The sequence below is a fragment of the Momordica charantia genome (genome assembly GCF_013281855.1).
Source record: "Momordica charantia cultivar OHB3-1 chromosome 1 unlocalized genomic scaffold, Mcharantia_2.0 BLBB01000001.1, whole genome shotgun sequence".
In the NCBI taxonomy this organism is placed as follows: domain Eukaryota; kingdom Viridiplantae; phylum Streptophyta; class Magnoliopsida; order Cucurbitales; family Cucurbitaceae; genus Momordica; species Momordica charantia.
In genome coordinates, this window is record NW_028275157.1 from 19836957 (window position 1) to 19858909 (window position 21953).

General features: G+C 32.5%; 1 protein-coding gene and 2 pseudogenes across 1 annotated transcript; all 3 read left to right on the plus strand.

The window, feature by feature from the left end:
- Window positions 1-1422: 1422 nt before the first annotated feature.
- LOC111005807 (cytochrome P450 71AU50-like) lies at window positions 1423-3591 on the plus strand (annotated as a pseudogene).
- Window positions 3592-6339: 2748 nt separating this feature from the next.
- On the plus strand, window positions 6340-7187 carry LOC111005835 (cytochrome P450 71AU50 pseudogene; annotated as a pseudogene).
- Window positions 7188-16821: 9634 nt separating this feature from the next.
- LOC148213409 (cytochrome P450 71AU50-like) lies at window positions 16822-18662 on the plus strand. Its single transcript, XM_088123961.1, has 2 exons — window positions 16822-17765; window positions 17855-18662. The coding sequence occupies exons 1-2, from the start codon at window positions 16884-16886 to the stop codon at window positions 18467-18469; spliced, it is 1497 nt and encodes a 498-aa protein (XP_087980087.1). The 5' UTR covers window positions 16822-16883; the 3' UTR covers window positions 18470-18662.
- Window positions 18663-21953: the final 3291 nt, after the last annotated feature.

The window sequence follows — 21953 nt, forward strand, 5'->3', positions numbered from 1 at the left end:
AGAAATGGAAATAAATATCATATAAGAGTCTAATTTATTAATTTTAAATGTTTTAGATCTAACTTCTAGAGAAAAAAAGAAAAGGAAAACAATGAGAAAAAATATCAAATATAAAGTCATTTCACCTCACATATAGTATCTCTAAGGGATAACTGACCCTCCATATTAGTATGAGTCCACTTTGGACACGACTTTTGCTTTTAGGTTAATAAAAAAAAATCTTATAGAAACGAAGATATTTTGTTCCTCAGTTATATATACACGATTTACGAAGATAGGTGCCTTAACAACTTGAGCTATGCTCAGTTTGGCTATCCGTTCAAATAATTAATGGCAAACTAACAAGAATCTGAATAAACCAAAATGTATACACCATGTGCAAAGATTAGACATGGTAAACTAGCAAATATTAATTTATGTGGTTATATTTTGTTGTTATTTTTTTTATATTTTGTCGATTTTTTTTAATGCTATAAAGATATCTATTTACCTTTTATGTTGATGTCAAACAGATGGACACATGAAAATGTCGACATGTTGAGCAATATTTAATACCATGTTCATGAGAGAGCCGCCTGCTAATATCAAGTCTAAGATTTTTTTAAAAATTAATATCCAAGGGAAAAGTTGAATTCTTTTTTATAATAATGTTTTAAGGATAAGTACATGGTATTAGATTATTAATTTCATATTTGTAAGCCTAAATAATTGATAGGTCAAAACAAGAATGGTTCAAAATCTACTTCTTATTTTAAGTGGGAAGTTCAATTATTCATACCAAGTATTTATTATACCAAAATATAATAAAGCAAATTAATTTATAAGTTAGATGCAAACAAATATTATTAATTTAAACATACAGCTATCTATCCGTTCAATTAATAATTAATGGCGTATACACCATGTGCAATTTTAGGAAGATTAGACTTACGAGTAAGAACACAAATCTACCACCCTAACTCCTATCGGAAATTAATCATCTTCAAAGGTAGGGCTATTCAGGATTTAAAAAAAATATATTAAAATTTGTATGGATTCATTTCAAAGTTTGTAAAATGTGCAAACGAAGTTTTAGGGAAGATGATAGTGATCCATGGTATATAAAAAATGAGAATTATCTTCATTGATATAAGGTTTTACGAAGGTACTATTGTCCTTGACAAAATTGGGACTACATCTTCAACAACTACAGATTAAAAGAGGTTAAAGGACATGTTTTCATCAATTACTTTGATAGTATAAAAAAATCAGAAGATACCATTTTCATCCTCAATTTATGAATTATTAATAGTACGGAAAACTTCATCGTCAATCCAGCTGACCATTCCAAAAAAATGTATACCAGCAAATTTCGAACCATACTATTTTGGCATCTTTTATCATTTTTCAGTTTCCTGCACCAAGCACGAGGGAAGTTGGGAATAGACCTACAATGGAACGCACCATTATTTTGCTTCTGAATTCAGAGATTAAACTATTGATTTTTGTGACTCTTTATCTATCCAACTTAACAATAATCTAATAGCCACTAGCTATCTAAACTCGTTAAGTATTGCAATCTTCGGATCGGTTCGGATTTGTCCAAAAACCCTACCCAACCCGATTCGGTCAACGCTTAATTTAAATTGTGCACTGCTTTAGAAACCTTATCACAAAAATGTGTTGCATTTGGATCTTAATTTTTCATCTTCTTGCTCTTGCACTTGTGCTCCGGCCATGGCTGTACTTGAGGAACAGCCACAAGAATAAACTGCCTCCTGGTCCCAAAGGGTTTCCAATTCTGGGTTGCCTGCATTTGTTTGGAAAGAATCCACACAGAGATCTTCATCGCTTGTCTCAAAGATACGGACCAATCATGCACATGAAACTTGGTCTTGTACACACAATTGTTGTCTCTTCCCCACGAGCTGCAGAGCTGTTTCTCAAAACCCACGACCTTGTTTTTGCAAATCGCCCACCAAGTGAGGTCTTCACCCACATAGCTTAAGGTCTAAAGAACATTTTGTTTGCTCCATACGGCTCTTATTGGCGCAACATGCGCAAAATGTGCACTCTCGAGTTACTCAACAGCCACAAAGTCCAATCTTTCAAATCAATGAGAATGGAAGAGCTTGGATTGTTGATTGAGGATCTTCGAGAGGCTGCAAAAAGTGGTGTGCCTGTGGATCCTACTTCCAAGATCTTCGCTCTTAATTTAGACATGACTTGTCTGATGATCTTTGGAAGGAAATATGTAGGGGAAGAAGTTGATGTTGAGAGGGGTTTTAAATGGGTGGTTCGAGAGGCCTTGCGATTGGGAGCAGCTCCCAACTTGGGGGATTTAATTCCTTGTATTGCATCATTTGATCTTCAAGGGCTGAACCGTCGAGCAAAATCTGTTGGTAAAGTGATTGATGGGTTTTTGGAAAGCATTATAGATGAACATCTTAATGAAGCCAATAGTGACACCAAAGATTTTGTAGATGTCATGTTGGACATTGTGGGCTCTCGAGAAACTGAGTATCAAATTGATCGATCTAACATCAAAGCCATAATTCTTGTAAGTAAACATTATCTATTTCTTATTTATAATCTTGGATAGATTTTATAAAAAAATATATGCTCTGATAAGTATCCCTCATTTTAGGATATGATTCTAGCGGCAACTGACACCTCGGCCACCACTATCGAATGGACACTGTCTGAGCTTGTCAAACACCCCCATGTAATGAAGAAATTACAAGAATAATTAGAAACGGTCGTGGGTTTGAGGAGGGTTGAAGAATCAGACTTGGATCACTTGAAATACTTGGACGTGATAGTTAAAGAAATTCTCAGGTTGCATCCTCCAGGCCCGTTATTAGTTCCACATGAGTCGTCTGAAGATTTCACAATCAATAACTTCTATATTCCTAAAAAGTCTCGTGTAATAGTGAGTGCATGTGCAATTGGGCGAGACCCAAGTGTTTGGATTGATGCAGAAAAGTTCTTTCCAGAGAGGTTTATTGGCAGCCAACTGGACGTGAAAGGAAAAGATTTTCAACTAATTCCATTTGGAGCTGGACGAAGAAGTTGTCCTGGAATGGAATTGGGTCTAACTGTAGTTCATATGGTAATAGCTCAACTTGTGCACTGTTTTGATTGGAAACTTCCAAATGATATGTTACCAATTGAATTAGATATGTCTGAAAAATCTGGTTTAACTTTTCATAGAGCTCAAAATCTTAGGGTGATTCCTATTTACCGTCTTCATAACTAATAGGTTGTTGATAAGTTGTTCAAAAGTTAAAAAGAGATTAAGAATGCTTTGTGGATCCTAGCAAGATTTCTAGGTTGGAAATTTGATATGTTACCAATTGAATTAGATATGTCTGAAAAATCTGGTTTAACTTTTCATAGAGCTCAAAATCTTAGGGTGATTCCTATTTACCGTCTTCATAACTAATAGGTTGTTGATAAGTTGTTCAAAAGTTAAAAAGAGATTAAGAATGCTTTGTGGATCCTAGCAAGATTTCTAGGTTGGAAATTTGATATGTAGGACGGATCCACGTGTGTACTTTTATTTGGTTTACTATGTTAAAGTAATTAATTCTACTAGAGTAAAATGTTTAATTTATGGGAGTAATTATATTGTGATAAAAATATGCATAGACACCATTAGATAATTTTTTTTCACTTGAAATGAAGATAATTTTTAATTTGACGTCGGATCAAAGTAGAATTATATAATTTATTTTTTATTTTTCTAGTTCATTAACCATGAATGAGCTGATGAACATACCAACATGCACATAATTCCAGTAATTGACTTCTATTTTTCTTGATGTTGCAATTTGTTATGTTAAAAAAATAAATAAATAAATGATTGAGTGGAAAATTTGAAACTATTAAATTACATTCACGTTGGAAATATATAAAGTTTAATTAATAATTGAACAACTTAAGATTTTTAATATATTGAATTTCTTGGATTCAATTTCTTCAAGAAATTTAATAGGTTGCGAATAGTTTTACCATGTCTTAAATTTTAGTTAGATGTCTATTTAAAATTGTCCCTAAAGTTTCAAAATGATTCCTCTAGTTTTAAAAATGGGTGTTGTACTAAAAAAGAAAAGAATTAAAAATGGTTCTAATAGTCCTTGACTGAACCAAAAAATGGTGTAGGGGCTGGGGATCGAACTCGCAACCTCTTAGTTGAATATATATATGCCGATTATTATGTTCGCTTTGGTATAAAGAGTGATATTGACAATAAATAACTTAGAAAACCATGAAATTAAATGAAATGTGGTTGGCTTGGACTAGTTGACTCGGGTAATTGATCGACTCAGGCTTGACAACTCGAGGTGGTTGGACTTGGGATGGTCGAGCCTAGGATAGTTGGTTTGGTTGGCCTCGAGTGGTCTATCCAAATTGGCCAACTAGGGTTGGTGATGGAAATGGTCGTCTTGAGGTCATCAGGTCCTTGCTAGTGGATTCGAGATGGTCGTTCTAGGGGGTCATCGGGCTCGTGCTTGTCACTTGTCGAGCTGGTTGGCCTGGCTTAGTTGAACTTGAGCTAGCTTGTGTCAGTTGGTTCAAGTGGATCCACCTAGTTTTGGTCAGCCCAAAAATCATCTTAGACATAAAAGAAGATAACCCCAATAAGACAACGCAGAGAAAGAGGGGAAAACTATAGAAAATCTTAGCATTGAAAATAATTGCTATTTTAAGAGCCCCATCAATCCCCCCAGCAAAAATCAGCTGCCAAATATTTTTAGCTTTTCTCAAAATCAATTTTTTTTATCCAACATGATCATTTTGAAAATTAAAATAATAATCATTTTAAAAACTAATTTTCTATTAATTCTTTTTTATCAAAAATCACTTGGAAATCATCCTTCAATTATTTGACCAGGAATCATTTAAAATGATTTTGTTTTTCCAAAATCACTTATGAATCATGTCAAACATCATACTTTAAAATGAAAATGATTTTGACAGGATTAAAGGTGATTCTCATCATGCCTCTCAAATATGTACTAAGAAAATGAAAGATGAAACGAAAATGTAAACCTAACCAGTTTTACTAGATGATTAGATTTTTTTTTTCTTTTCTGCTGCAGACCAAATAATGAGGTTAAAGGACGTGTTTTTATCAATTACTTTGATAGTATAAAAATATCAGAAGATACTATTTTCATCCTCAATTTATGAATTATATGTTGACAATTACTTTGATAGTATAAAAATATCAGAAGATACCATTTGCACCCTCAATTTATGAATTATTGATTGTACTATGTAATCTTTTCTCATTTTTCAGTTCCCTACACCAAGCACGTGGGATGTTAGGAACAGGGCCTGCAATGGAACCCACTATTTATGTTGTCTCTCTGCTTACTTTTTCATTTTGTTTTAGTGTGCTTGATTTCTCATTTTGTTTTTTAGCTCAACCGCTCTCGATCAGATTGAAGTATCAACTTTTATGATGGTGATTAATATCTTTTCTATTAAATTATGTTCAGATTTACTTGTAGTCTCTTTATTTGCTTGTTACGACTACAACAACAATAATCCAATAATCACCACCTTAAACTCATCCAACGACATCTCAGTAGATATCCTTTAACATGATTCTCAATAAAATCTTAGTTGGCATCTGCCAAATTAATTGTTATAGTTTCAAATGAGTCTTTTAAAGATTGCAATGTCAATAGCTTATATATTATTCCACCTAATTCTTCGAAATATTGAATGCAGACAATTAGACAACATTCTAGCGTGTTTGATTTACACAGAAAAATTCTTTCTTAGAGAGGTCATTTGGTAGCTAGGTAAATGTGATGGGTAAATATTTGTAACTCGTTATTTGGATGTCACCAAAGAGATTGTCCTCGCTAGAATACAAATGGGTCTATCAATGATTCATTCAGCAGTAGTTCAATTTGTGCATTCCTTTCATTTGAAGCCTCTGGATAGTATGTTGCCAAAGAATTCTGTTTAGCTTGACCTAGAATTCGACGTTGATGTGGTAAAATATCAAAACATATTAACAAATGTATCAGAAATAATTTTTTTCTTCTTTGAGAAATCAATTATTGATAGTATTGATTGAAGACCATCTCATCAATCAAACTTTTCCACGTCACGTGCAGTTTTACTGTGTCAGCATAATTCATGAACACAATTTTAAAAAATTTTAGCAAATATCAAACGTGTTGGAACCCATTCAGGACAAATGTTTGATCCTACTATGTTTGCTTAACATTGGTTCTTATTAGTCACGAGATGATGACTAAGATGTTAGCAAACTTTCCTCTTTCATTTATAGATGTTAGCAAACTTTCCTTGTTATCTTCGGGTTGGTTTGAGTTTATCCGAAAACCGACCCAACCCGATCCAGTTACCCCTAATTTAAATTGTGTGGCGATTTAGAAACCTCATCACAAAAATGGGTTGGATTTGGATCATAATTCTTCCTCTTCCTGCTCTTGCAATTCTCTTCCGGCCATGGCGGTTGAGGAACAGCCACAAGAAACTACCTCCTGGTCCTAAAGAGTTTCCAATTCTGGGTTGCCTTCACTTATTAGGAAAGCTTCCCCACAGAGATTTTCATCGTCTGTCTCAAAGATACGGACCAATCATGCACATGAAACTTGGTCTTGTTCACACCATTGTCGTCTCTTCCCCTGAAGCTGCAGAGCTGTTCCTCAAGACCCATGACCTTGTTTTTGCCAGTCGCCCACTCAGTGAGGTCATCAACTATATATCTTATGGTCAAAAGGACGTTCTATTTGCTCCATACGGCTCTTATTGGTGCAATATGCACAAAATGTGCACTCTTGAGTTGCTTAGCAGCCACAAAATCAGTTCTTTCGAAAATCTATCACCTGTTTGATGATCTTTGGAAGAAAATATGAAGGGGAAGAAGTTCATGGGAGGAGTTTTAAATGGCTGCTGCGAAAATCAGTGGGTCGAGTTGATTTTTGGCCCAAATCGACGGGGACACACGGTTGGTTTCGAGAAATGGAAATCGACCAACCGAGTAGTTGATGTTGGGATTCCGATAGATCGGTTCTCTCCCCTCCATGCACCATCTTGAATACTTCAGGACCGAATAACTGCAACTCCGAACAAAAATCCTAACCCGGTCACACTGGCTCTCACAAAATTTTGCATTTTGTAACATTTATTTCTATTTCTAATCTATTTTTTCTATTAGACAATGTATCTCCAACCTTTCTCCATCTAAAAGTTTTCTCGTTTAATTTTCTTTCACAATCATTTTTATTTAACTTTTTAAAAACAAAAGGTTATTATTAAACATGTTTGGTTTTTTCTTTATGTAAAAAATAAAAATAAAAAATAGTTAAAATATATGATTTTTCTTTTTAAAAACTGAATAGTAAAAAATAAAAATAAAAAATAGTTATCAAATATATGATTTTGCTTTTTTAAAAACTGAATAGTAAAAAAGAAAAATCAAAACTAAAAATAGAGATATCAAATGGGTCTTAAAGGTTTTGATGTTTAAACCTTTTAAGTTTTTGGTTGAAGGACTTTGCTGCTGATTTGATGTTGATGTTGATACCCAAGAATGACATTGTTGCTGATTTCGTTTTGATATTTAAAACTTTAAATAAAACTTAATTGTACTATTGATATATGTACGATGTATACTTGATATATCACTTATATATTATTGATATACAGAAAACCCCTAAGTTTCTATTTACTTATAATTTCTAATTGATTTCTCATTCACAATAACTTCGAAAATTATCAAGTTTTCTCATGCATGCCAGTACCTGCTCATATCTAATTGATCAAAAAAAATACAAGACAAAGGGTTAAAGCAGGTAAAATAGTGATTTACTATTATACAACTGATATAGAACTGATTGACTTCTGATATACTATTGATTTACTTATGATATACTAATGTTGTCAGATATACTCCTGATATATATGTTATATATGTTTGATATATAATAGCGAAGCGATAACTGAAAAGGATAATTTGGGAATACTAAAAATTTTAAAATCAGGATTTTCAAAAAAAATGTTATATCTGAAAATATCGAAAAGGCATGCTATTTTGTTAAATATAAAAAACTTATATACTACCCATTACAAATCCCCTTATTTTTATGTCTCTATATTTAGGAATGACAAAAAAGTACCTGTGAAGTTGGGTACCAACTCCAAGAATAGGGAATGCATTTTCCCACATGCACCGACCTCATCCTCAATTCCATTAATTATTTACTAATTAAGAATAAAATATTAAATATGCTTTTAATACTATTATTTATACTAATAAATAATAATTTTTACATTTATTACTCGTTTTTATTTAAATTCTAATGACATTTCTCAAGAAAAAAAAGTTTAAGATTTTTCTAAAACATAATATCCAGTGAAAGGTTGAATGCGATCAAACTAAAATTTTATATAAATTCAATATTAGCATACTTCAACTAGTTAAAGGTTGTATCTTTAATTCAGAGATCGTGAATTTCAATCTCATTCTCATGTACTAAACAAAGGTTTATAATAAAAATGGATAAACTTTAACGAATTTAATTGTAGAAATTGAAAATTTTCCTACGCTTTTACTTGAACAACGATGGAAGAATGTTTACAGTGAGCAGAAAAGATAGAACTCAATTCCTTCCATTTTCAGTGGACATGAATTATGCAAGTAGATCACACCCAAAAAAGGTGTTTTTATTCTTGCCTAAAGAAGAGGCCAAGAGGAAGAGATAAAGTGCTTAAAAACAATTTTAGGTTCGCAATGTGAATTAGAAAATCGTGTGACACATATAATATTGTGTAATTTGAGGGAGGAGCAAAGTTTTACATTCTAATTTCTTGTACATATGACCTTTCGATTCTAAAATTTAGTATAAAGTGAGAAAATTAGAGGAAAACTATCAAATTTAAAATATTTTATTCTCACTTTTTGAATTACGAAAAAAGTACCACATTTACTCTTGACAGATGACACATCTTCTCGTACGTATAGATTGATAAAGATGCATGACTTTGACTTGAGTTTTTATCTCTTCAAAAAAAAAAAATAGATATTTATTTTTCAGGTATTATTTTCTCAATTCGTCTCAGTTGAAGACTTTTTTTACCCACTTGTATTATCTCTTTTCATCCTGCCATTCAAGCACTTTTCTAAAATTTTCATGATTTGTTGGAATTTCTTTTTATAGCGTTTTAAAGATAACATCGTATTAGATTATTGATTTCATATTTTTAAGCAAAAATAATTTATACATTATAAGCCTAGTTCAAAAGAATCTACTTCTACTTTTGAGGTTGGATGTTCAAATCTTCCTATCACATCTTTATTATACCAAAACATATTAAAGCAAAATAATTTATTATTTAGTTGTCAAACAAATCTGTTCAAATAATTAATGACAAACTAACAAAGCTCAACAAACCAAAATGTACACACAAAGTGCAATTTTTAGAAAGATTAGACTTTACAAGTTAAGAGTCGCGATTCAAATTGAATGGTGATAGGTTTGTCTACGTCTGCAGGTTTAGATAGCAAAAGATCTCTTTAGCACCACAAATTTCCAACCCATCTCCGGTTGGAAATTCAAAGTTAGGACTATTTAAGGATAAAATATTAACACCAGAGTTTATATTTACTTCCTCTAATTTCGAGATTAAACATTCTATAAATGCATATAGAATTTTTTAACACACCCCATAAAAACTCTCTCAAGATACCACGACAATAATGATAGGAACTACAACAATGGTCGAAACACTTGGTATGTTCTCCTCTTTCTCAATTCTCTTTGCCGACTAAAGAAAAAAGTCTAATTTGAATAGGAAATGCTTAGAATTTTGTTGCTAACGTCATAGTTCTATAAGTAGGCGTTAGGACATATCTAGATTAAAAGGATGCTTCAAATCGTAGCACCACGACACTCTAAGATAGAGTCGTGATTTTGTGAGCGGTGTCTAGTCACCCAAGTAAAGCATCAAGGTGTGGTACAGCACAAGAACATGGCTCGGATTTGGATCATTAAATTAGTATCCATCTTCTTTCTCTTGCACTTCTCTTGTTCGAGAGTGGCATTTAATGGGCGGTTGACTTTGGTTTATGCGGTGACTTTCTGTCCACGTTTTTTAGATAAGAATACGGAAAATCTCTTTTTTATAAGGAGCAAAATTTCCAATGTCCATTCACCTTTTATTTTCCACCTCCATTTGTTGCAAAAAGATTGAGACCGAACTGACCAGTTTGCCGCTAAAATAGATGGAGAAGAAATAATAAAAGAAGAAGAAAAACACAGTGATCTTGCCTGAAAAATCTCCGAACAAATTAAAGTAAAAGCCACGTGCAAGAATAGAATAATTCTACTTAATAAAATAAGAGTTGTTAAATCTACAACACCTCTCACAAGAGAAACTCTCATATCTCACAAAGTCTCACATTTTAATTCATTCGAAGATCGAAGTTTTAAGATGCATTGTCGAGTATGGGTACTCAACTATTTATAGTCCAAATACATACTTAGCCTATTAAGTAAATTTCTATGACCACAAATATGCAAATATAGTCTTAGACAAAACGTATTATCTAGTGGTCATTGGTAAAGTATTTTTTTTTTTTCAAGGAAAAACCATTTCATTAAAAGGGTATGTGAGAAACATACAAAAGAAAGAGACTATATAAAAGCGCTTCAATTAAGCAAAATGGTAGATAAATTATAATTACAAAAAGGATGAGATTTTGAGGACCAAGTTGATGCCAAGACTATAATATCCTCCCAAAGTTGAGTAGAAGAGCTAGATTTGTCCAAAAAAGATCGATTGTTTCTTTCCAACAAAACACTCCAAAGAACAGCACCAATACCATTTTTCTATAGAATGATCTATTGCTTTCAGATGAAGGGTAGAGAGTCTGGGTGAGAAAAGTATATTATCTAATTATCATAAATTTGCCACATAATTTTAGACAAGTTATATGATCTAGTGACTACAATTTTACCACGTCTTGACATTGGGTAAAGTGATTAAACAAGTGGCCACAAATTCTCCAAGATACTGTTCTGCGAGTTGTCAAAATATTCAATGTTATTTAACAACAATATATTTTTTAGTTCTGTGAGCCTTAAACTGGGCAAGCTTTGTAACTCTCAACTCTCATCACAAAAATGGGTTGGATTTGGGTCCTTCATCTTCTTGCTCTTGCACTTCTCTTCCGGCCATGGCTGTTGAGGAACAAACACAGGAAACTACCTCCTGGTCAATAACTTTTATATTCCTAAAAAGGCACGTGTAATAGTGAATGCATGGGCAATTGGACGAGACCCAAGTGTTTGGATTGATGCAGAAAAGTTCTTTCCAGATAGGTTTATTGGCAGCCAAGTGGACATCAAAGGAAACGATTTTCAACTAATTCCATTTGGAGCTGGACGAAGAAGTTGTCCTGGAATGGAAATGGGTCTAACCATAGTTTATCTAGTAATAGCTCAACTTATGCATTGTTTTGATTGGGAGCTTTCGAATGGTATATTGCCAATTGAGTAGGATATGTCTGAAAAATCTAGTTTAACTTCTCCTAGAGCTCAAAATCTTATGATTACTCCTATTTACCGCCTTCATACTTGATAGGATGTTACTTGTTCAAAGTTAAAAGAGATTAAGAATGGCATGAGGTTTGTCTTTTGGACCTAATAAGATTTCTAGGTTAGAAATTTTATACGTAGGATGGCTTCCACGTGTACTTTTCTTTGGTTTACTGTGTTAAAGTAATCTAATACAGTAAAATATTTATTTATGGAGTAATTATATTGTCATGAAAATATACATAGACACCATTAGACAATTTTTAAGTCTGACGTGGGAGCAAAGTAGAAATATTTCGGTTGTTTTTTGTTTTTTAGTTCATCAACCAATAATGAGTTGCACGTCAGGAAAATAAATAAATAATGAATGAGTGGAAGATTTAAAACTATAAATTATGTTCGCGTTGGAAATATATATAATTTTCAATTAATAATTGAACAACTTCAGATTTTTAATATATTGAATTTCTTGAAGAAAATTTATTAGATGTCGTCAGCAAAATGCATTTTTAGTCTTAAAATTTGAGTGAGGTGTCTAATTTAGCCATCGAGGCCTTATAATAGATACTTGTACTCATAGTATTAAATAAATATCCGTCAATATTTTTATTGATATTTTCCTGTATCTATGGATTCGACATCGACATGAGAGGTGTAAATCAACATCTCCATAATATTACAACAAAATCGATAAAATATGAAAAATATAAACAAAATGTAACTAATATAGACATATATTAAAATATTGATCATTTTAACTTATTTAGAAATTATGGTAGGCTTATTTGTTAATTTAAATATTTTCTATAAGTTTTTTATTTTTATAATTTTTCTATTCATGTTTTTATAAAATTGAGATCTCAACATTTCCATGGACAACGACATTTAAAACCGTGATTCAAAAAGGTCTTTGAAGCTAATTGGCAGTTAGTCAATTAACCGATGATAAGGTCATTATTTACTGAGTGGATTGTGATTAACCTAGCATAATATATTACTTTTTAATCAAGGGTAGTTACACATATGTCAAAAATAATTAGTAAAATTAGTAAAATAGCAACCACATTTAGTATTTTCAAATATAACATCTTTTAAGTGAACAATTTTAAAATAACAACTTTATCCAAATGATATACATCTATAATATATTTGTAACATATTTATAATCTATCTAACTACTGATATAGGTATGTGAATATACATCTAATATACTACTGATATGACTTGCAATATGTATATAATATATTACTGATGTGAGTGTCTGTACAATATGTATGTAATATATATATAGTATATTACTGATATGAGTGTCGATATAATATAGATATGAGTGAATAATTTTGTTATATTTAAAAGTTTAAAAATACGAGACATATTTGTTAATTGGATGCTTCAAGATATCCTAAATCAATTAGGGATTAGATCCCATTTAGGACATGGAACCATAGCCCCAAGGCAATGCTCAATCAATTAGTGGAATTCGGAATCCAAATTAGGATATTTTTATCAAAATGTTTGATAGTTAGGACTAATATGTTTTTAGACAGTAAATTGAACCCACGACTTTGTATTGGAGGTATATGTCATATTATGTTGATATTGACTAATAATAATAATTATTTAATTGTATAAATCTTTAATTTGATATATTTGAAACCAATCCTTTGCTTTTGAGAGAGGAAATCCTATATGGGTTCAGCCGTTCACAATTATTGGGAAGAAACCGGGCCACAATTGCTAACGTGACAAAGTTACGATAGAAAATATAAACAAAATTAAGGGTGTGTTTGAGAATGATGATAGAATAAGTGATTTAAAAGAAATATAAAGATAATTGATTTTCTAAAATAACTCTCTAAGGGTCAAAATCACTCTTCTTCCTATTGATCATATTCGACAAATTAAGAAATTGATCTTAATAAAGCTTAAAATCACTTTAATCACTTTAAATTGATTTTTAAGCATCACTTTACCATGATTTTGAAAAATCAATTATCCTTAAATCTCTTTTTTCAAAATCACTAATTCTACTACCCATCTCAAACATACCCTTAGTGATATTTTAAAAATCAATTTAAGGTGATTTTAAATTTTCCTAAAATATAGTTTATAATTTAACAAACATAATCGATGAAGGAGAAGTTAATGGCAAAAGTGATTTTCCCAAACACACCTTAGATCTCTTTTGTTAGAATCACTTATTCTAAAATCATTCTCAAACCGGCTTTAAGAAGATGTCGCACTCATGGGCAAAGTTTTAAATACCGACGTCGACGGAAATAATATCTATATCTCAATTTCATAGAAATGTCGTTGGAAATATCATAAAATGTCGATGTCGATAGATAATTTCTAAAAAAGTTAATAAAAATAAAAATTTGTAAAAAGTATTTAGATTAACCAATAAATATTTCCACCTTTCTAAATAAGTTAAAAGGATTAATATTAATATTTTATTGATTTTTTCAATACTATAGAAATATCGTCTATTATTTAACCTTCATGTTGATATCGAACATATGAACATATGAACATATGAAAATGTCGCTCAATATTTAATACTCTGCATGAGAGAGTGTCGGGTAATATCCAAGTCTAAGATTTTCTTAAAAAATAATATTCAAGTGAAAGGTCGAATACGATGAGATGAAATTAGAAGTTTATAATAAAAATGAATAAATTGGGTTGAGTTTAACTAGAAAAAATTTAAATTTTCCTACACTTTTTAGTTGAACCATATAGATGAATATTGTTTACAGTGATCAGACAAGATAAGATTGGATATATTCCTTCCATTTTCCGTGGACATGAATTATGCAAGTAGTTAAAGAAATTCAAATCAGACTGATATGAAAATGCACTTTCATTACATATGCTTGCACTACAAAGATTAAACTTAAATAATAATACTTACACGATAAACAGTCCACTAAGGCAACTGTTATACACAACGGCTAGTAGAGCAGAGTATTGGATGCTGTCAATTACAAAAGGAAACTATTTTACACCGAGGCTAAATTATAGCCTATTTACTTAATTATGAAGAAACCGGCACAAATGGAAAGTCAAGGCCACGAAATTCCTTGCTGATGTGAATGCCGCAGTGGTCTCCTAAGGGTTGATTGGAGACATCTTGATGGCTATCAAATTTCACAAGTGGATCACATCCCAAAAAAATGTGTAAACAATGTGTATTTATTCTTGCCTTATTAAAAAAAAGAGAGGCCAAGAGGAAGAGATAAAATGCTTAAAAAATTTTAATTTCCAAAGTGAATAAGAAAATCACAAATTTGTTCAAAATAGTCACAGCTCTTCACATATAATATTGTGTAATTTTGAAGGAGGAGAAAAATTTTACATTCTAATTTTCTGTATGTATATTAAATTTTAAAAATTTAGTACATAATGAAAAAAAAAATTAAAGAAAACCTACAATATTTTAAATATTTTATTCATACTTTATAAATTACAACAAAGTACTGCATTTACTCTTGACAAATGACACATCTTTTTGTATAGATGGCATCCCAATCATGTAATAAAGATGCACGTTTTAGCATGAAGTTTTATAGCTTCAAAAAGAAAATAGATATTAATTTTTCACCTACTATTTTCTCAATTCATATAATTTTTGGCCCTAGCCCTAGACCTTGCACCCACTTGCACAGTCGTACCTCTCTCTTTTATCCTACCCTTCAAGAAATTGATCAAATTTTTCATAATGGGTTGAATTCTTTTTTAGTAATGTTTTAAGGATAACATGGTATTAGATTATTGATTTCATATTTTTAAGCCAAAATAATTTAGGTCAATTATTTCAAAAGGAATCTACTGGGAAGTTTAAATATTCATACCAAATATTTATTATACCAAAAATAATAAAGTAAATTAATTTATAAGTTAGATGCGAAACAAATATTATTAATTTAAACATACAACTACCTATCCTTTCAAATAATTAATGGCAAACTAACGAAGCTCAATAAACCAAAATGTATACCCATGCGTAATTTTTAGAAAGATTAGACTTATGAATTAAGAGTAGCGAGTTGGCAATTAAAAGGATCTCTGCAGGACCACAAATCTACCACCCAACTCCTATCGGAAATTAATCATCTTCAAAGTTAGAGCTATTCAGGATAAAAAAATGTAACACTATGAGTTTATATTATTGATTCACTTCAAGTTCGAACCACGTGTTTTACAACTACATATGGAATCTTTCAGCATTCTACAAAGCTCTCTTAAGACACCATAGTAATGACTATTCAACTCTCAAGGAAACCACAACAATAATTGTCCGAACTCTCTTAGTGCACTCTAATTTTTAGTAAAAAAAGTAATTCTAGTCCTGCCAAAAGTACTCGCAAATATACTTTAAAGAAATATGAAACGAAAACGTTAACGAATCCGCTTAACCAAATAATTAGATTTTCTTTTTTGCTACAGACCAACTAATTAAATTAAAAGAGGTTAAAGGACATGTCTTTATCAATTACTTTGATACAATAAAAATATCTGAAGGTTCCATTTTCATCCTCAATTTATGAATTGTTGATAGTACTGAAGACTTCATTGTCAATCCAGCGAATTTCCAAGAGTACTATTTCAGTATTTTGTCATCTTTTATCATTTTTCACTCCCCTACACAAAGCACGTGGGAAGTTGGGAACAGACCTTGAATGGAACGCACTATTTCTTGTCGTCTCTGCTCGCTTTTCCGTTTTGTTTTTAGTTCAACCACGTTTGAATTAAGGTTCTATTTTTATGATCGTGATAAGTGTCTTGATGTCACCTATCAATATTTATGATGTTATATTTCAAAATTAATTGATAATGAGAGAAATAGTTCATATATATTATAAATTTGTGTAAAGTCACTTTTCTTTTCAACGAGATATCCTTTTCTTTTTAGCTCACAATGTAATTCTAATGTAACTCGTAGGATATCAAATACTTTGATAAGTGGTCACTATAGTTTGAACTTATTTCCTCTGAGTTCTTTACTATCTATATTGATCTTTATTGACCAACTAGACTAAATCATGAAGGTTAAAATGTTAGCAAACTTTCCTCTTAAATTCGTAGATATTTTGGGAAGAAATCAAATTTTTACTTTTGGAGTTAGCAAAAATGTATCCCTTTTTACATTAAATTTTAAATTTCATAAAATTAGACCTCAACTCAATTTCTACCTTAAATTATATTTAAGCGTTGCAATCTTCAGGTCGGTTCGGGTTTGTCCTGAAAACCTACCCAACCCAATTCAGTTAACCCCTAATTTAAATTGTGTAGTGCATTAGAAACCTTATCACAAAAATGTGTTGCATTTGGATCTTAATTTTTCATCTTCTTGCTCTTGCACTTGTGCTCCGGCCATGGCTGTACTTGAGGAACAGCCACAAGAATAAACTGCCTCCTGGTCCCAAAGGGTTTCCAATTCTGGGTTGCCTTCATTTGTTTGGAAAGAATCCACACAGAGATCTTCATCGCTTGTCTCAAACATATGGACCAATCATGCACATCAAACTTGGTCTTGTACACACCATTGTTGTCTCTTCCCCACGAGCTGCAGAGCTGTTTCTCAAAACCTACGATCTTGTTTTCGCCAATCGCCCACCAAGTGAGGTCTTCACCCACATAGCTTATGGTCTAAAGAACATTCTGTTTGCTCCATACGGCTCTTATTGGAGCAACATGCGCAAAATGTGCACTCTCGAGTTACTCAACAGCCACAAAGTCCAATCTTTCAAATCGATGAGAAGGGAAGAGGTTGGATTGTTGACTGAGGATCTTCGAGAGGCTGCAAAAACTGGTGTGGCTGTGGATCTTACTTCCAAGATCTTCTCTCTTAATTTAGACATGACTTGTCTGATGATCTTTGGAAGGAAATATGTAGGAAAAGAAGTTGATGATGAGAGGGGTTTTAAATGGGTGGTTCAAGAGGCCTTGCGATTGGGAGCAGCTCCTAACTTGGGGGATTTAATTCCTTGTATTGCACCATTTGATCTTCAAGGGCTGAACCGTCGAGCAAAATCTGTTGGCAAAGTGCTTGATGGGTTTCTAGAAAGCATTATAGATGAACACCTTCGTGAAGCCGATAACGAGACCAAAGATTTTGTAGATGTCATGTTGGACATCGTGGGCTCTCGAGAAACTGAGTATCAAATTGATCGATCTAACATCAAAGCCATAATCCTTGTAAGTAAACATTATCTATTTCTGTATTTATAATATTCGATGGGTTTTATAAAAAGAATCTATGCTCTGATAAACCTCCCTCATTTTAGGATATGGTTCTAGCGACAACTGACACTACGGCCACCACTATCGAATGGGCACTGTCTGAGCTTGTCAAACACCCACGTGTAATGAAGAAATTACAAGAAGAATTAGAAAAGGTTGTGGGATTGAGTGGGATGGTGGAAGAATCAGACTTGGATTACTTGAAATACTTGGACATGATAGTTAAAGAAATTCTCAGGTTGCATCCTCCAGGTCCGTTATTAGTTCCACATGAGTCGTCTGAAGATTGCACAATCGATAACTTCTATATTCCTAAAAAGTCACGTGTAATAGTGAATGCATGGGCAATTGGACGAGATCCAAGTGTTTGGATTGATGTAGAAAAGTTCTTTCCAGAGAGGTTTATTGGCAACCAAGTGGATATGAAAGGAAAACATTTTCAACTAATCCCATTCGGAGCTGGACGAAGAGGTTGTCCGGGAATGGAAATGGGTCTAACCATAGTTCATATGGTAATAGCTCAACTTGTGCACTGTTTTGATTGGAAGCTTCCAAATGATATGTTACCAATTGAATTAGATATGTCTGAAAAATCTGGTTTAACGTCTCCTAGAGCTCAAAATCTTATGGTGACTCCTATTTACCGTCTTTATAACTAATAGGTTGTGTGGATAAGTTGCTTAAAAGTTAAAAAGATATTAAGAATGGTACGAGGTTTGTCTTTGTGGACCCTAGCAAGATTTCTAGGTTGGAAAATTTGATATTTAGGACCGCTCCGCGTGTACTTTTATTTGGTTTACTATGTTTAAAGTATTAATTCTACTAGAGTAAAATGTTTATTTATGGGAGTAATTATATTCCGATGAAAATATGCATAGACACCATTAGATAATTTTCTTTTTCTTTTGAAACGAAGATAATTTTTAATTTGACGTCAGATCAAAGTAGAATTATATAATTTATTTTTTGTTTTCCTATTTCATCAACCATGAATGAGAACAACATGAGCATACGTCGAATAATTGACCTCTACTTTACTTTTTTATAGCGGAGGTTTAAAGTGTCATCCCTAATTTGTCACATTGAAAAATAATAATAATAATAAATGATTGAGTGGAAGATTTGAAACTATTAAATTACGTTCACGTTAGAAATATATAAAGTTTAATTAATAATTGAACAACTTAAGATTTTTGGGAAATTGTATTGTTTTTTAGTCACTCTTTTCAAAACCTATGCTTTCTAATCGTGGCTGACATCACTCTATATACCAAATGACTTTCCCTACCCTCTACTCTCTCCTCTCTTGCTCTCCCTCTCTTCTCGCTCTCTCTCGCACTGTCTCTCTCCCTCTCTTTCGCTCTCGCTCTCTCTCTTTCGCTCTCTTTCTCTCTCTCGTCTCTCTACTCTCTCCCCTCTCCTCTCCCTCCTCTCTCCTCTCGCTCTCTCATCTCTCTTCAGTTGAGGGGTAATGAAGTCATTTGATATCTAAGTGATCTCAGCAAATGTATGCCTAGAAAACTTATGTTTTTAAAAGGGTGATTACGAAACAAAAAAGACTGTGGAGAATGCCTATTCCGTCAAATTTTCTAAGATTTTCACTATATTGAATTTCTTGGATTCAATTTCTTCCAGATTTAATAGGTGACGAATAGTTTTACCATGTCTTAAGTTTCAGTTAAATGTCTATTTAGTCATCCTTAAAGTTTCAAAATCAAAATGATTAACACCGGTAGTTCCTCAAGTTTTAAAAATGGGTGTTGTACTAAATAATAAAAAAAGTTTAAAATGGTTCTAACAGTCCTTGAAACTAACTGAACGAAAAAATGATGTGAGCATTATTTGTTGAGTGGACTCTGATTACGTGGCAAAATATAATACTTTTATATTACTTTTTATTTATTTACATGTAACATGGAAAATGAAACGATTTCCTCCTTGCCAAAGCGAAGATAGCTTAGCAGTAATTAGCATATATCTCCAATTACAAGGTTGTAAGTTCGATCCCCCACTCATACATGTTGTACTAAAAAAAAACTTCTTTATTCGTCATTCTCCCTCCTCTCCTTCTCTACTACCACCCCCACCGCCAAAGCCCCATCCTCGTTCCAGATCTAAAACGTTTTGGGACTCTCCCTCCTTTCTTTCATACTACTTCTCTCCTTCTCCGATGAACCGGTGCAACCACTCGCTCGTCACAAATCGCCGCCACCACATTTCATTATAGATCTGAAACATTTGAACTATTTCGTTCAACATCTGAAATGAGTCATTTAAGATCTGGAGTGAGAGAGGGAAGGAGGGAGAGCAATAAGGAAAATTTTCTTTAGTACGTGTGGTGGAATTTGAACTCTCCACCTTTTGGTTAGAAATAGATGCACATTAACTTATGTCTAGGTTTTTTTAGTACAACAGGGGTGGAGGATCAAACTCACAAATCTCTTGGTTTGAGATATATGTCAATTACCGTTGAGCTATTCTCACTTTGACAACTTATGTGTAGGTTGTGCAAGAGGAAGAAGTTAATTCCATCACATATGCCAACAAAAAAGTAATATATTTTGTCACATAATCGCATCTCATTTAACAAATAATAGCCACGTAATCTTTTCATTAGTCAAACTAACCCTTAATTTATTTCAATGACTATTTAGAACCATCTTTAAAACTTCAAGAATTAAAAGTGTCATTTTAAAATCTCATTACTAAATAGATAGGTAACTCGTCCAACATTTCCAAGTATTGTGGGCAAATTCCATTTAACAAAATTGTTTCTTCTTCTTCTTTTTTTCTGATTTTTCTAAAACATTACACTATGACGGTAGCGTGAATTCCTTGTGTTTCATAATTTTAAATAGGATAATAATTTGGTAGTTTTTATACATCAATATAATCCATGCAAAATAAAATAGAAGTTAATATTTTATACAATTAACTCAAGATAACGAGTGATACTTTTTTTTTCAGTACAACATGTAGAGGGTGAGGGATTGAACTTGCAATCTCTTGGTTGGAAATATATGTCAATTACCATTGAACTATACTCGTTTTGGCATAAGGAGTGAGGTTGACAATAGATAACTTAGAAAATCATGAAATTAAATGAAATGTGGTTGGCTTTGGCTAGTTGACTCGGGTTGATCGACTCAGGCTGGACAATTCGAGGTGGTTTGGCTTGGGAATGGTTGATCCCAAGATGGTCGACCTAGTCTGGTTAGCCTCGACTGGTTTATCCAAATTGGCCAATTAGGGTTGGTGATGGGGATGATCGTCTTGAGGTCGTCAGGTCCTTGCTGGTCGATCATAGATGGTCATTCTGGAGGGTCATTGGGCTCGTGCTTGTCACTTGTCGAGCTGGTTGGCCTGGCTTGGTCAAACTTGAGCTTGTGTCGGTCGGTTTGAGGTGGTCAACCACATGTTAGTCGGCTCGAGTGGATCCACCTAGTTTGGTCAGCCCAAAAATCATCTTAGACAGAAAACAAGATAACCCCAATAAGACAATGTAGAGAAAGAGGGGAAAAACTATAGAAAATCTTATCATTGAAAATAATGGCTGATTTTAAGAGGTGATTCACATCCATTCCCTCAGCAAAAATTATCTACCCACTAATATTCCAAAAATCAATTTAAAATAATTGTAGCTTTACTCAAAATCAATTTTATTTTTTTGTCAGGATCATTTTGAAAATTAAAATAATAAACTAGTTTTCTATTAATTCTTTTTAATAAAAAATCATTTGAAAATCACCCTCGAGAGGTTTGACCAGGAATCATTTAAAGTTATTTTGCTTTTCTAAAATCATTTATGAATCATGTTAAACATTATATTTTAAAATGAAAATAATTTTGACAAAAGTAAAAGTTTTCTCGTCATCCCAAAATCACTCACAAATATCTCCTAAAAATGAAACACGAAATGAAAATGGTATTTTTTTTTTTTTGCTACGGACCAAATAATTATATTAAAAGAGGTTAAAGGACGTGTCTTTATCAATTACTTTTGATAGAATAAAAATATCAGAAGATAACTTTGCATCCTCAATTTATGAATTATTGATAGTACTATTTGTAATCTTTTATAATTTTTCAGTTCCCTACACCAAGCACGTGGGATGTTGGGAGCAGGGCCTATAATAATGGAAC